This window comes from Chelonoidis abingdonii, chromosome 8, assembly GCF_003597395.2.
Source record: "Chelonoidis abingdonii isolate Lonesome George chromosome 8, CheloAbing_2.0, whole genome shotgun sequence".
Taxonomy (NCBI): Eukaryota; Metazoa; Chordata; order Testudines; family Testudinidae; genus Chelonoidis; species Chelonoidis abingdonii.
In genome coordinates, this window is record NC_133776.1 from 96,198,547 (window position 1) to 96,216,141 (window position 17,595).

Consider the following 17,595-nt stretch of genomic DNA (forward strand, 5'->3'; position numbering starts at 1 on the left):
ATAATTACTATTTATTATTTAAATGCCGACAATGAGCTTGTGAACCAGAACAGATGCAAAATACCCTGAGCTAATGAGAAAATCAAAGCCTCGCTCATATTAGTAATTTCATACCATAGGATATCTTTATTTTTGCCAATAAGGCACAACAGTAATTAATACAGCAATATTTTCCTATTGTTCAAAACGAGAAAAACATATTAAAGCTGCTCAAATCTTGAGAATTTGCTGCTCCAGCTCTCCCCCTCTACCAGCACAAAACACAATAAATACCACTGAAAAATTCCTATTAAAGAGAAACAGCTGCCAAATAAAATACAACGAATTGCCCATAAAAGGCCATTTTCTGTTTATTCAGAGCTGCTACAGTCACTGCTTTTCACAGAAAACGCACAGCGAGGCTCTGTTCTATCATATTTAAATACGAATGCTGTGTCTGTTGCATCGACCATCAGACAGGGCCAAGCACAGAGGATAATTTGTGAACTAACCAACAGAACTTTCCACCAGTCCACGTTTTATTACTGCATAATAGTTTTGATAACTACTCGTATTACTAGAAAGCAGCTAGCACTCTGCCTAATTACTGTAGCTCCTTGCTTTCACCCATACAAAATGCAGCTTATGTTACAACATACAAAAACAGTGAATGCTCTCTCAGTTTTAAAATAATTTTATATTAAAGTAGTTTTGCAATCTATAAGCCTTAAAAAAAAGAGAATATACGGCTCACACAATATGCCCAATTGACATCCCTGGCATCTGAAAATGTATAAATCCAGAGAATAGGGTGCAACACAGTGCTGGCATTTACGTCTTATATTACTAGTTCCAGGCTCTTCAACTACATATATTTAATTCAAGATCAGAAACGTAAATGAAATAAAATACATTATTTAATGTAAAGCCACTATAAAGGCCTGCTCCAGTTAACTGAAAATTAAGGGTACTGTTCATTCACCAGCTGCAAACGGAAACCAATTCCCCATACAAACCAATTCACACTCGCCACACAATTGGCCCCAAATTTGGGAGCCACGGGAGCTCCTATGCTTCAGCAAACACTGCTGTCCTTTAAATAAATGTTCCATATCATGGGAATTTGCTAACAACTAAAGCATTGCTAACAACTAAAAACACACTTATGAAAAGCTACATGTATCTTCCCAGTTTCAACAAAAACACAATTAAAGCAAAAAGGACTTAGCTCTGTCAAGCAGCAAAAGCATTACCGTCTCCTAAAAAGATGGTCAACTCAGGCAAAAGGCAAATGATCTGATCCGATCCAATGAACCTTCAGGAAAAATACTGCATAGGACTAGTTGGTTTTTGTATTGTCCTGTCTTCAAAATGCCTGGCTGGAATCAGAGATGGGCCCAAGTTACACAATTTAAATCAACATTCGGCCCCAATCCTGCACTCAAGAGTGGAAGGAATCTTGCATAGCGCTTCTCTGATTTCCGTGGCCTCCACACGTCTACCTGTGCAATTCCCAAAGGAGGGTCATGGGACTAGATTTCAACACCACTGAAGTTCCTGAATATTTGGATGCAGCCTCTTAGATCAGCCTTTTACAGAGAGGAGGAAAAGTTCAAATTTCAGATCAAAATACCCATTCAGATTCCAGGTATGCTTGAACCTGGGTCACAACCAGAAGCCAGGGTCCAATCAAAATGCAACATCCATCGACAAAAGAAAATCTGAATGAAGATCTTGGTGTTTCATCTCAGGAAGTTCTCAGAATGCTAACATGCTTCTCTGACTGAAAGAGCAACTAATACAGGGCCAGAAGCTGCCACCTTTGCTCACACTTGTTAGCGCCTTACTCTATAAGAAGCCGGGGTGGCAGACTCTGGCCCTGCGTGGTTTATGGGACTGAATAAAAATGGGTGGAAATGAAAACTCAAAGACAGAAGCAACTATAGATCTCTGGGGTGCGCACACAAGGGATCGAGGAAACTTCAGCCTTTTGTAGGATACACAAAAACAACTCCCCCCCAGTCATAATGACAGCTCACACTGGCCTTTTCCAAACACTATTGCCCCTTTTGGCCCTAGGTCAGTAAGGTACACCAGCACATGCATAATTTTAAGCATGGGATTAGTTCCACTGAAGAAAATGAGAATCCTCATGTTTGAAGTTATGCATATGCTTACATACCTTGATGAACCAGGGCTGCTTTTCTGGAAGAGGAGGGGAGGTCAATGGCTCTTATGTGCTATAAATTTTTATGCCACTGAAAAAGAACAGCCATACTGGGTCAGACCAAAGGTCCATCTAGCTCAGTATCCCATCTTCCAACAGTGGTCAATGCCAGGTGCCCCAAAGGTAATGAACAAAATAGGTAATTATCAAACGATACATCTCCTGTCACCCATACCCAGCTTCTGGCAAACAGAGGCTAGGGACACCATTCCTGCCCATCCTGGCTAATAGCCATTGATGGACCTATCCTCCATAAACTTATCTAGTTCTTTGTTGAACCCTGTTATAATCTTGGCCTTCACAACATCTTCTGGCAAGGAGTTCCACAGATTGACTGTGCGTTGTATGAAAAAATATTTCCTTTTGTTTGTTTTAAGCCTGCTGCCTATTAATTTCATTTGGTGGCCCCTAGTTCTTGTGTTATGAGAAGGAGTAAATAACACTTCCTTATTTACTTTCTCAACACCAGTCATCATTTTATAGATCTCTATCATATCCCCCCTTAGTGGTCTCTTTTCCAAGCTGAATGCCATCATGTATTTATTCTCTTACACACACAGTCCAGATTTTCAAATTCACATGGGTAAATCACCTAAGGCACGCATGCAAATCAGTATTTGTGCACATCTGTGGCTGGTCCATATCATATATAAATATACTTATGTACATTTTTCTATAATACATGCCCACTTAAATGTGATTAAATGAGTGACAAGATGCACAGAGACGTACACAACTGTGCGACTCTGTCCATATTGATCATATAGATCATCGATCGTGATCCAAATCGATCTAATTTCACTTTCTAGTTATTTTAGCACAAAGAATCACATTTTAAAAAAGAGAAGATATACATTCTCCTATACTTTTGTACTCCCTAAAACAGGTTCATTGATACCATGATGTCTGATGGAGCAGGTGCTCAACAGCAACAAGACAGGCGAAAAACCTCTGACCAATGCCTTTGGAAAGACCGTTTCCCACAGTTTCTTCTCTGATAATAAGATAAGTGGCGAGAATGGCTCGGCTAACTAATACCATGCCTTCACTTCTCAGGAGGGCCTGGTAAAACTACCAGGATGGAGACAAGCAACACTGGAGGCACAATCTCCTTCCTGTGGGTACAGAATGCCATATGGGTTAGCAAATGTAAAACCCATTAAAAAAAATATTGCACACACATCTCATTTGTTCCTGGGTGGATACGTTGTCAAGTTTTAGCCTAAAGTGAATATTTACAGACTTAGATTGATACAATCCCGGAGCCCAAAACTAGAAATAATGATGTAACCTTAACCACATTTTTGCAAATACAGTGCCATTATAATACACAAACATGTACAGAAAATATATACACACACAGAGAGACACTCTTGGGGATAAGAACAGACTAGAAGAAAATAAGGGTCTTTTCTAATGAGATAGAAAGTGGCAGATGTAAAGATTTCATTCAACCAACAATCTCTTTTATGATATGAATAAACTACTAAAACAGATTTAATCCTTTATAAAATCAGATGATGAGAAGCAGACAAAATCACAACTTGATTCAATATGCCAGTTTATCCAGTGTGACTAATGCATTATTTGTATGAAGTTAAAGTGGAGCTTTGGAAAACTATGAAATAAATCAAATGCTGTACTTTATGTAATCTTAACAGACAGATCCCATTAGGATTCTACTATGCATAGCTTTTGGTTAAAATCATTGACCAGTATCCTTATAAATTAATCAACTGAGGTAATGCTGGCTTGGCTGTCATGGTTTGCTCCTAATCTACATTTAGAATTCACTTTAACTTTTCAAGCCCTTTGGAATAGGTTTATCAATCCTCTCTCCTTTGCTTCAGATCTATGACTAACAGTAAATTGTTTACAAAACCCCTGATGCAATGGAACTGCATCATTTATGTCCCTTTCTTTCCATAGACAGACTATACACAGACATTACATTACAATTACTTAGAAAGATGTTAAATCTTAACCAAACACACCAGTCTGCCTCAGTTTTGATGAGCCCTCTAATTATTTGCAGCTGAATTTGCAGTCAGATTGTGCAAGCTTACACAAGTGAGAATTGTTAAAAAAAGAAAAAACAAACAAACCATAGGAGTCTTCTGGCTGAAATGCAGCTAACAGAATGCACTTAAATTATGTATTTACAATAGAGGTTCATTCTGAATGTAGGGTTCCCCATGTACCTCTGCTATATCTTCAAAATATACCATTCCTGTGCTAATTTGTGTAATTTATGCAAGATCCAGCCACATTTGTCGGATGCTTCTCTGTGTGAGTTACATACTATGGGATCCATCTCCATAAATAATGACAATAGGATCAGGCTCTGAAGGGTTAGAAAATGTACTTTCACCACCCACATCGTGCTAGCTTGACATGGGCTGGCGATGGATGAACTAATAGGTATTTTTCTACTCTAACATCTATCATCGTATGTAATTGTTGCTGTCTAGTAACAGGGTCCAATCGTGCACCCTTGTCTGGATGCAAAGGGGACCCTCCATGTGCAGAACTTCCAATCCTCATGTGGGGAACCTTGAGGAGGGTCAGCCACCTCCACAGAAGTATTGCCTTTTCTCCTCCTGGTCCTACGAATCCAACAGGGATAGAGGATGGAGAATGGCAAGGCTATTGAGGAGTGGTCAGCCAGGCCAGTGGCTGGATAGAAACAGATTGTAACAAGATCACCTTTTCCTCCCTGGTCTTCAGACACTATAGCCCTTTCCACAATCTCCACCCCCAAGAGAGGGAAAGCCCTTCCCCCCATAAAGAGAGACAGGAGAGAAAAGGAAGGTACAACAAGGAAAGACTGCAGCTCAGCTCCCATGGTGGGGGTAAGAATAGGGGGTGAGGTGCCAGGGATCTATTGGTGCTGAAGATGATTTCCCATTGGCAGGGGTGAACAAGTCTAAGATCTGAGACTCCTAGGGCCTGATCAGAGTCCACTGAAGTGAATGGAAAATGTACATCATCTTCAATAGCCTTTGAATCAGCCTCTTAGTGCAACTCCACTGGCCTAAATGCAGTTACAGCAGGGGCACATGAAGATGATTATGGGTAAATATGCTCTCAATGGTCTCCCCAAATACCTCAAAATTATATTCTTGGTATCTACCAAAATGCATTCCCTGCACTAAAAGCCTATCTTAGCTTTAATTTTAGAAATATACTATACAAAAGTAATGAATTTAAACTGCATTTGCAAATTTCAAAACTTCTCCTACTCTTTTGGGACACAGATGACCTTCAGCAAATCCTTTCACCTCTCTGTGCCTCGGTTTATCCCATCTGTATAAATGGGGACCATGATACTTACAACCTTTGGAAAGCACTTGGAGATCTACTGCTGGGAAGTGCACTATAAGAACTAAGTATTGTCATTCCCATTTTACAGATAGGAAACTAAGGCACAGAGGGATTAAATCACTTGCCTAAAGGTCACACATTGGCTAACTGAATTTACATTTCCTGAGTCCCAATCTAATGTCCTAGCCACAAAACCACTCTTCCCTACAACATACCCCGCCCCCCCCAACATAATCTCAGGCCTGGTCTACACTATGCGTTTAAATCGATTTAAAGAGCGTTAAATCGATTTAACGCTGTACCCGTCCACACTACAACGCCCTTTATATCGATATAAAGGGCTATTTAAATCGATTTCTGTACTCCACCCCGACGAGAGGAGTAGCGCTAATTCGATATTAACATATCGGATTACGGTTAGTGTGGACGGAAATCGATGTTATTGGCCTCTGGGCGGTATCCCACAGTGCACCACTGACCGCTCTGGACAGCAATTCTGAACTCGGATGCAGCGGGCACGGTAACAGGAAAAGCCCCCGCGAACTTTTGAATTACATTTCCTGTTTGCCTAGCGTGGAGCTCTGATCAGCACGGGTGGCGATGCAGTCCCAAATCCAAAAAGAGCTCCAGCATGGACCGTAGGGAGATACTGGATCTGATCGCTTGTATGGGGAGACAAATCTGTTCTATCAGAGCTCCGTACAGAAGATGAGATGCCAAATGTTTGAAAAAAGCTCCAGGCTACACAGAGCTGCATGACAAGCGTAACGGAAAGCCAAAGAATCAAATGGACGCTCATGGGAGGGAGGGAGGGGGTACTGAGGACTCCAGCTATCCCACAGTCCACAGCAGTCTCTGAAAAGTATTTGCATCTTGGCTGAGCTCCCAATGTCTTAGGTTTCAAACACAGTGTCTGGCGTGGTTCAGGGAATAGCTCTCAGTTCTCCCCCCACCACCACCGTGAAAAGAAAAGGAAAGAAATCAGTTCTTGACTTCTTTCAGTGTCACCCTATGTGTACTGAAATGCTGCTGGTAGACACGATGCTGCAGCAGTGAAGAGCATATCTGCTCCTCTCCCCCTCCCGGTGGTAGACGGTGCAATATGACAGATATCCATTGTCGCCATCAGCCCGTGAGTGCTCCTGCTGGCCTTAGGTGAGGCTGGCCGGGGGCCCTGGGTAAAAATGGGAATGACTCCCAGTTATTCCCAGTAGATGGTACAGACGGCTGGTAACCGTCTTCCTCATAGCAACTGGGGGCTGAGCTTCAATCAGCCCCCTCCCTTCCTGTGTAAAGAAAAGATTCTGGACTGCCTGGACTGCCATAGCAGCAGCATGCTGTGCTCCTCTCCCCCACACCGCTTAATGTCCTGCCTGGACTATCATCGCGCCGGGAGGCTGCCTCCCCCTCATTTTATGTCACTAATCAATGTTTCTTATTCCTGCTTCTTTATTACTTCATGACAACATGTGCAGGACACTGCCATGGTTAGCCCAGGAAGGTTGGGGAGAAGGAAGCAACAGTGGGGTTGTTGCAGGGGCACCCCCTGTGAATACTGACACGGAGCAGCTGTGCTCTCTGATACACTGGTTCTCTAATACACTTGCCCCTTATTCTAGGCAGGACTGACTCTATTTTTAGAAACCATAAGGGAGGGATTGACTCGGGGATCAATCCCAATTTTGCTTTTGCGTTGCGCCCCGGCCGATTTTCAGCCAGGGGCACTCATGATAGCAGCGGACAGTACAGAGGGGGAGAGATAACCGTCATTTCATTGCCAGTTTACGCTGGCAGTAGACGGTACAGAACGACTGGTAACCATCTCTGCTATCATGCAAAAGCAAGTGAATGCTGCTGTGTAGCGCTGGGAGTATCGCCTCTCTGTCCGCGGCATCAGTACACATACGGTGCCAGAAAAAAAAGCTGAACGGGCTCCATGGTTGCCGTGCTATGGCGTCTGCCAGCAATCCAGGAAAAACGGTGTGAAAGGATTGTCAGCTGATGTTTTTCCCGGAGGAAGGAATGACTGATGAATTTACCCAGAACCACCCGGACAATAATGATTCACCCAGAATTCCAAGGGGCGGGGGAGACTGCGGAACTATGGGATAGCTACAGAAGAGCTACCCACAAGCAGCGCTTCAGAAATCGATGTTAGCCTCGGAACATGGACGCACAACGCCGAATTACTGTGCCTAGTGTGGCCGCATGAAATCGAATTTATAATATCAGTTTTATAAAACCGATTTTAGTTAATTCGATATTATCCCGTAGTGTAGACGTGGCCTCAGTCCACCTACTCCTCTTCAAAGGCCAAGTGAAATGAATGGGCCTTGCATAGTACCCTGAAACAAAGTCATCAAAATCAAAGGCTGCTTTTAGAGTAAATATAAACTCCAATTTCTATTCTTCAGTCACACACAGAAGGACTACAAAAGTGTTCAGCTTGGTGCATATGCACCACATCCTTTAAAAGTCTACCTTCCCACGAAGCATCTATTCTAAGGCTTAGTCCACTTCCCATTACAATCAACTGAAGGACTCCTATTTTGCTTAAGGGGATTGGATCAGGATCCTTACAAATTAGTTTTAATGCTTACAGATAAAGAGACTCATTCCTGATCACTGCACCTGATAGGAAACATTGGGAATAATATTTGTTAGTGTGTCAAATTAAAGACACTGGGGGAAAAAATCCCAGTATTAAGAACAGACTAAGACTTTCAGAAGTGACTAGTGATTTTTGTTGCCCACCCTGAGACACTCAAAGAGGGCTGATGTTCAGAAAGTGCTGAGCTCACGCCTTTCAAGCCCCAATATTTTCAAGCCCCTTGAAATTCTCTCTCCGTTCGGGGCCTGAAAAATGGAGACACCCATAACTAGTCACATCTGAAAACTCTTGACTACCATATTCTCAAATATACACGCAACTAATGAAAGTAACAGAAATACATGATTGTCATATTGCTGCAGCATCTCAGCTTCCCTTGTGCCATGACTCACAAAAATAAAATGGGAAATTGCAATCTCATCGCAATTTAAAGTTGCCTGGTTTGTATGTTTAAAGGAACCCCATTTTCTGAGGATTTTATTTCCTTCCTCTACTGCTATTTTAGCTTGCTAGTAAAGCAATGACCACTGTAAAAGGTAAGAAGAAATGTTTCTAAGACAACAGTTTAAAAATACAGTTGTTGGGCCAGGCCTAACTAAACCACATGAACCAAAAGCCAGGTGTTCAAACTAATATTTATGGCTGAGGTCCTCTCTTTAATAAAGCCACCAGGTTACATGAGTACACAGTGATTTGTTATCTTGAGACTAAAAAATGTGTTAGACAGCAAACATGCTATTCTATATGGAAGCTTGCTTTTTGTAAAAGCCACACGCCACCATGAATTTAGCCTGTATTGCGTCCTACTACATGGTGCATCTGATGAAGTGAGGTTTTTTACCCACAAAAGCTTATGCCCAAATAAATCTGTTAGTTTTTGAGATGCCACTGGACTCCTTGTCCTTTTTGTGGCTACAGACTAACACGGCTACCCCCTGATATATTGTAATGTATTTACCTGATCCTACCTTTAGACTGTTAACTAAGTAGGGTGCTGGCCTGGTCATTGGGTACTGGTCTACAGGCTGGATTTCTGCTAAGAAAAATACTAAACTAGGACTGGATCCTTAAAACTCTTACTACGGAATAAAGTGATTATTACCTTGAGTAATAAGCACTGTGCTCAGTAGTAAGTGCTGACAGCAATGAAAACTAGAGAGTTTACTTATTTTGAAATACCATGTGCACCCACAGCCACATACAAATTGCTGTAATAATGTTTGCAGACAGAAGAAGTGATTTTTAAACTGCTTATCGCTATCCCCTTTCCTTCTTTACTGTTTGTTAACACTCCTCCCCTATGCAAGCACATAATGAGTGGCATATTCACACCTCAGTGTAACTGCCAGCTGAGTCACAGATCAGTTTCAGTCATTGACCTTTGTTGCTAATTAAGCATAATGTACATATTGTATACAATATGTAGATTCATAGATTCATAGACTCTAGGACTAGAAGGGACCTCGAGAGGTCATCGAGTCCAGTCCCCTGCCCTCATGGCAGGACCAAATACTGTCTAGAGCATCCCTGATAGACATTTACCTAACCTACTCTTAAATATCTCCAGAGATGGAGATTCCATAACCTCCCTAGGCAGTTTATTCCAGTGTTTAACCACCCTGACAGTTAGGAACTTTTTCCTATGACACTCTGACTGTCATCAAGGATACTATCAGATTCTAGCTGCAATATGATCCTCAATTCTGCAATGAAGACTCCTAGATGATTTTTAAAATACAATCCATAGATATCAACTAGCAGCTCAGATCACATACAGAAAGAAATTCAACTGGTGAGAGAGTCAACCTTTCACAGTGGAGCACAGTTCGTCAATCTTCGGACATGTATATAAAATCTAATTAAAATGTTATAAAGTTTTACAGAAGAAATGAGTGGCTAGAGCAGTGTTTCTCAAACTGGGGTCGCCGCTTATGTAGGAAAAGCCCCTGGCGGGCCAGGCCAGTTTGTTTACCTGCCATGTCCACAGGTTCGGCCAATCGCGGCTCCCACTGACCGCGGTTCACCACGGCACGCCAATGGGGGCTGCGGGAAGCGGCGGCCAGCAAATCCCTTGTCCCACACCACTTCCAGCAGCTCACATTGGCCTGGAGCAATGAACCGTGGCCAATGGGAGCCACAATCGGCCGGACCTGTGGATGGGGCAGGTAAACAAACCAGCCCCACCTGCCAGGGGCTTTCCCTAAACAAGCGGCAGACCGGCTTTGAGAAACACTGGGCTAGACTTTATTTAACAGTCATAATAATTCGTGGTGCGAATCTGCTATATATAAGTTGAAAAAAAGCCCCTTCCTGATCAAATACAATTTGTAGTAGTTGGAAAGTTAACAGAGGGGAGTCTTGGTTCTCTCTCATGTCAGCTTTCTAACCCCACATTATTTTTCAGCCTTTCGAGCTGAATCCTGCAAGCCTGTTCTATTAGATGCAGTTCTGTATATTACAAGTAGCCTCACTGAAATCAAAGGGCAACTCACAGTAGTAAACACTATACGTTCTACTGTTTAAAAGGATCAAATTCTAGCATAGTATTTTTCCAGAGTAGACACCCAGACATAGATCACTACCCACAAACTTGGTTTAACAATGCAAACTTAATATTAAATATCATAAAAAGTTCTGTGAAATGGAGTTGAAAATCCTGCTGACATGATCCCACTTTACTTTTTCTCCACTCCATTTTATGTCATCCTTTTATCTCTAGTTTTCTCCATTTGCCAGTCAATCATTAGGTCAGAGGGTTAGTGGCTAGAGATATTAAAACAAATTAAACAACCGTTTTGATTACCAAGCACCAATGCAGAACATTCTTTGAATATTGAAAGGTTTAAAGCATCTTTCCCATCCAGTCACTGCTGTGAAACTATAACTAGTTTATGGGACGTCTGGTTCTGGTAGCTGGATGTGCTATGGGATTCGCTCCCTTCCACATTAAACATGCAGAGGTTTTTAACTTTTTAAAAACTAAAGATGCTGCAAAGTTTTAGTTCTCCAAGGGTATTTACTGGCTTCTTTTCATAAGTTTTACCTTTTAAAACCAGAATTGACAGAAGAGATTTTAAAAAATGTTTAAAAATTTAAATTAACCAGATCTCAGCCCTGATTTCCAGGGGGCTTTTCACATGCTTAGAGTCAGTCATGTGCTTAAGTAGCTGGCTGAATCAGGGCCTTAGACAGTTGTTCTGCATTACATGAGATCTTGTGGCCATAATAAGGCCTAATCTAGTGCCTACTCTCTATTAATTTCAGTGGGTGTGCATCAAACCCATATTGAGGAAAACATAGATGGGTTTGATTACTTATTGATTAGAAGTGTATAGTACGGATGTAAGGGCCCAATCCTGCAAGCCCACTACACCTAAAACTTCTCTGTATGTGACCCTTCAATTAAAATACCTAGGTTTTATAGGATTAGATATATGTAGACATTTATTGCATGCTCCCCAACACGGTATCATAGCCCAGTCTCTAGAACTGTTGCAGCATGTTCTAATCAATTTACTTAAGAAGCTGTTCTTTTTAAAGTTTTAAGATTTGCATTGGTTCTGACTGCCAGTCATGTGTGCAACCATGACAAACTAGTGTAGAACTGAAGCAAAAAGACAGATACACTAAACCTCTGCATTAAAATATTGCACCAACTTCTTCCAGCAAGCACCATACAAAGAATTGCTTCTTTGGACTCAGTCTCCGGACTGAACAAGGTTCAATTCAATACTCAAGCACACACTTAATTTTAAGCACATGAGTAGACTCGTGGTCGGAGATATGTTTCCGACTTATGCAAAATTCAGGTTACGCAAGGCGTTCCGGAACCATGCAAGAATTACTTTCATTATGCCACCCTTAGGATTGAAGAGTAGCGCAGCAGTTCTGAGAAGTGAAGACCACCAATGTCAGTTCACATCTAACAGATCATTCTGTAAATTTATTTAAATGGATCCTTTACAAAATGGTCACATTTTCCAATCAAATAATTTATTTAAATTCCAAGTTGAAGTGACATTCTTTGTCACAGACACAGCAGGCACAGGCACCATTTGACTGATCCCATTAGAAGGACTTGCACTATAAAAGTCATCTTTGTTCAAAAAAAATCCGAAACCTAACAATATAATTTGCATCCACGGGGGAAGGTGTACAAACGCTTTGAAGTTCTGTTTGGCTTTGGAATGGTTGAAATGGTTGTTCTCCATCCAGATCTGTCTATTTTAAAAAGTCATTAAATTCTTGAATGAGTCATTAGCAAAACAATTCACACGTTGTTAAACTGATTTCTCAAATGTGATCATAATTTCTCCTCGTCTGATGGATGCAAGTTCAAGATTTACAAATGGCCACACACTCAAACCAGCGCAGAATTCTAGTAAGTCCGGATATATGGAAGTGCAGGATTTGGCCCAAAGTGTATTTTTGGTCTCTCACAGCTGCTTGTTTTGACAGCTTCCAATGCCTGTCGCCCACCTACCAAAGTCCACAATTCATCCACTGACATTTTCAAAGCAAACTGAAAATGAAATGTTTTCAAAAGAATTACTTTGGGATGCTTGTAACAGAAATCCAGAAAACAAATGCAATTCAACTTTAATATTTCTAACAGGAAAAGAAAAAAAAAATCAAAGCCTGTACTGTCTCATTCAGAATTTTTTTTTCCTGTTCAAACTCCCACAAAAATCATCCCAATTCATAAAAGGATCTATCTACTCCATTTCACACATTCCTTTCAGAAACTGCTTCCACCTTCAGAAGATTTTTTATTTAACAAGCTATTAAAGACCTCTGTGTATAGAACAGTAACTGAAAAGCTCTTCTCCAGCAGCACATGGCAATAAATAAATAAATAAAATAACCCCCCCAAAAAGTCACAGGCTGAGACTGAAACAGTTCACCTTTGTCTGGAGAGCAGGATCACCCCCTCCAGGTTGAGGAAATACGTTGAAAGTGCATGCTGCTGTGGCATGCACTATGTTTTTGCATTCATACTGCAGAGAAACCTGGCCCACAGATGGCCTGTTCTCAGCTCTGTCAGCCACAAACAGACCTTTGAACTTTCTATTTATATAACAGTTTAGTGAGTTTAAGCCTCTTCCTGTATAACTGGCAGTTTGCTGGTTTTGCCGTAATTAGGCTACTTGTGATACATAAAATAAAAAGTAAAAACAAGAGGCTCATTTCTCTGCAGCATGAAGTCTTCCCTTATCAGAACCACGCAGCTTCTGCTAGACTGTTACCTGCTGATTTTATTTCCTTTTGCAATTTTATATACCTGAATGTGCATTTTTCTTTCTTATAGAATATTACCTCTTCTTATATAGCTCCTTTTGAAGGACTTAAAAATAACAGCAACAATGACAATAAGTAAAACCTAACTAATGTATTTCTTTGTTATTTGTAGTGTTGAAAGGCTGGTTCTACATCCTGGGATTATTGGGTTGGGGTTTTGGTTTTTGTTTGCTAGCAGTTGATTATAGCATCACCTTCTTCAGTAAGCAGGTTCAAATGTAGCCGCATGGTCCCAGGACACTTCAAGATTTCATTTACTTGGTTACCACAGACAAGTTTGGAAAATGATTTAAAAGACAAAATTTGATTTTTAACAGCAAATGGTCTCCTTGTTGCACACAGCCAGTCAAGCTTTTCATTATCGCTCTCTCCCTTCCCTTCTCCTCTCATAGAATGGTGCATATTAAATGTAAACCCAGGCGGATATTATGGAATCTAAATGGACTTGAGCTGGGCCATGGTTTAGATCCATTCAAGGTGAGTGGGTGTGTGTAATGTGGGGAGGTGGTTTTTGTTTTCTTATTCTCCTGTTTCTGAAATTTGGTTTGATAGCCTCTGTGGCACTTTTGACCTTCCACTGCACATTTCATTAACTCTAAATCACATTTAAAAACAAAATAGAAATAACCACAAGAACCCAACAACTAAATTCTTTATTAAATTCCACAAAAATACCTCATTACTGACTACTGTGAGGACTCTAATAATTGGAGAGTGGAGGTCTGATTCTGCAGTTTTTATCCAGGTAAATCTCCCACTGATTGGGCTGAGTGCCACAAGTGATTTTAAGAACATGTCCCCTGGCAGCACACTTTACAGCTTTGACAGTTCTTGATATAGTAGCTAAGGAGAAGTTACTATAGAGAGATACCTCCCATGGACGGAAAATAAAAATGCAAATAGCATTTTCTGGGATGCTTCAAAATATTCTGGAGTCATTTGCGGAAGAAATGGTGATTAGTGGTAGGCTCACACCCTTCACACCTCCATGAGTGCTGCCACATACATATGACCATTCATACGACTGTCAATCTTCATAGTTCACTAGTTAATACTCATGCTCTGTCATATTTGTACTCTCCCTTTGCTTAAATACATAATTTACACACACACTCTTTGGACTTGATTTTGCCTTCCTTGTAGCTCAAAACTCCAGCTGAGATCAATGAAAGTTTTAGGCATGCAAGGAATGCACGACTGGATCTTTATTGCCCTTATAAATAATTATGAAATACTTTTTATGTGTTTATGGACACACACACACACATTGTATTGTGTGCACACGCAAGAGAGTTGTATGTAGGTATTTTGATAGGCCAAATCCAGCTCTTTACTCACACAAAAGAACTACTTGCCTGAGTAAGACAAGTGGTAATATAAATGAAATTATGCTCACATATACAATACATATAATTACCCACATCTATATAGTGTTACGTATATGTATACATTTGTGCTCTCTCACACACACACACACACACACAATTATGAGCTAAATCCAGTTTGCCTTACTGCTGCAAGTGCATCTTTCTCTCTCACACACACAGTATTTCATATACATGTACATAAATTACACAAATATGGGCCAAATCCAGCCTGCCATACTCATGTAAGTAATCCAACTGAGTGCATGTACATATCCATCCACAGAGTACACAGTATGGAATATAGAGAGTCTCCACAGCTGCAGAATGCTTAGAAATAAACACAGTCATAAAGCAGAACATGTGCTAGGGTCCACTGAGTTAAGAACATTAGATTTCTTTTAAAACAATAATTTTCACTACAAGTCAAGTGAATGACAACCATAGCAAAGGGGAAATATATTATTAATATTTTATGCAAAGACGGAGACACAAGACTTTCCTTCCTTGTGAGGAAAGGGAGGGGAGGAACATCACTAAATGTACATAAAACCATATTCAGAAAAAAATAAGCTATTAAACAAACATTAAAACTCAATATCTGAAGTGTACACAGTATTTGAACTACACCCACGGATTCAGTTGTAACAGCTTCTATTAAATTAATGATGTTACCCACACCATAAATTAGGCAAATTGTATGCAAATACTATTTGAAAAGAAATACAGTCGTTATCAGTTGTCTGCAAAATAAATTAGTGTCGCAGAGTAAAGATAGTGTGCAGAGCATAATATTTAATTGAGCACTAATTTTATTGTGATTATTACTTTTTAAACAACAACAGCATGGTTATTAAATGATCTAATGCAGAAAGCGATGGTTTATGCAGAGCTTGTAAAACACAGCACAAGATCCCAAACGCCTGCTAGCAGATTAATATTGATATAGTGTAATTTATGGTTCCGAGGATTTACCTGTAAATTGCTGTAAAATAAAATGTGACAGGTATTTGAGTTCTGATTATCTTGGGTTTTCAATTGGAGCAGCTACAATATGTTTGGCAAAATGATGGCTATTAGCTAAAGATATGCTCTTTTTCACAGGCATTGCTTAAAATATCAATAAAGTAAAGTGAAGCCTTGTGCAGAATATGCAGCGTGCATATACGTCTGTATGGCATTTAGAGATGAAGGGTGCAAATACCGTATTTTATTCTCTTTCCTTGTGGGCGAACTGCACGCTAGCCTAACTACATGTAATCATCCAGTAACCAATTTTGAATCCGATCAGACACGGTAAGAAAAAAGCAACTCATTTATTCTGAGTGAAGAGAAAAATAAATCATTAACTATGCCCTAACAAAGACCTAAAAAAATCATATTCTTATTAACGGACCATGTGAAGCAACAAAAGTTAAATACTACACAAACAGCAACTTTTCTGCTACTGGTCACCCACCAAAAAATTCCTCCACATTGACTCTTTTGCAAAAAGTTTACAGTATTTTAGAGAGATGCACGAACCCTCCCAAGGTGAGTGCCTATTTGCAAAGCAATGAAACCTAAAAGTTCTCCCCCCGAAAAAACTCAGACCTATCCTAAAATACCAGCTGGGACTGATCTTTCCTCTTCTAAGACTAAGTTCAATAATCATGCTTTACAATGAATAGGACAGCAGCAAAACCCAAAACCCCATACTTAAACTGTGCAATTCACTGAAACTACAGTGGCATTTCTCATAATGAGGGGGAATATTGTCACTGACAGCAGTAAACCGAATATGGGGGGGGGGGGGGCTGCACCTTTTATTCGCTGGGTTTCTGTTGCTTTAAACGCTGAAAGGCTTAGCCACTCATCTATCCAACTTAACCCATCGATCCAAGGAAATGCTAGGTGTCCCTGCCAGTCAAAGGCATGCAAAGCGGTTAATGAATAAAACCCACCAGGAGCAGCGGGATGCATGGCTCTCCTCCCTAACATCAATGCACGGCAACCCTCCCACCCGGTTTACATTGGACTCTTGCAACTTGGACCATCAACAGTATTATGGACAAAAAAAGGAAAGGAAAAAGTCCATGTACATTACAGCCACGCATCCCACTTCCCGATAGCAAGTCACAACCCAGCCACAATCCATAGGTGGTTTAAGCAAGTGAGCAAGGATTGGGGGGGGGAGGGGGGAGCTTTATCCTTCCAACAAAGGCTAAAATACAGCGAGGGGAGAGACGAATAGTGGGATTAAAAGAAAATCAAAACCTACCACTGCTGCTCTAAGTCCCAGTCCCTGAAAAAGTCGAATAGATCCATAACGATCTGATGGGGGAGACTCAGAACTGGTCCCCCCCGTGCCCTGCCCTCCCCAGCCTGGCTAGAAGTGGCCGGCCAGCATGGGCAGTAATTGCATAGGGTGACTTGTCTTCCCCCAGCCCCCCACCCGCCCCCCGCAGCGGCTCCCACTAAGCCAGGCTGGAGGCTTCTCGCACGGGGAAGAACCCGCTGCTGCTCGCTCCGGCCGCCGCCAGCAGCCTAGCTGGCTGGGAGAGGCAGGCACAGCACCAGCGGCAGCAGCATCAGACACACACCACAAGGGGAGGAGCCTGGGCAGCCAGAAGCCACGACATGGAGCCAGCACATTATCATCGCTAGGATCTGGCAGAAGCTGACAACCACCGTCCTAACGGGCTCTGGGCTCCTCCTCTGCTTCCATCAGCTGTTGGAAGGGGGCGGGAGGCTGGTCGCTGAGGACAGGGGCTGGTGGCTCTTTGCAGGCTTTGTGGGCTGCAAGGCTCTGG

General features: G+C 41.4%; 1 protein-coding gene across 2 annotated transcripts in view; it reads right to left on the reverse strand.

Annotated features, from left to right (window-relative positions):
- The window catches only part of AFF2 (ALF transcription elongation factor 2), a 401,898-nt gene extending 384,701 nt beyond the window's left edge, over window positions 1-17,197 (reverse strand). For both annotated transcript variants that reach the window (XM_032779822.2, XM_032779821.2), the window contains exon 1: window positions 17,064-17,197. In XM_032779822.2, the coding sequence (XP_032635713.1) occupies window positions 17,064-17,110 (47 nt within the window). In that variant the 5' untranslated portion in view covers window positions 17,111-17,197. The remainder of the gene's footprint in view (window positions 1-17,063) is intronic.
- Between the last annotated feature and the right edge of the window lie 398 nt (window positions 17,198-17,595).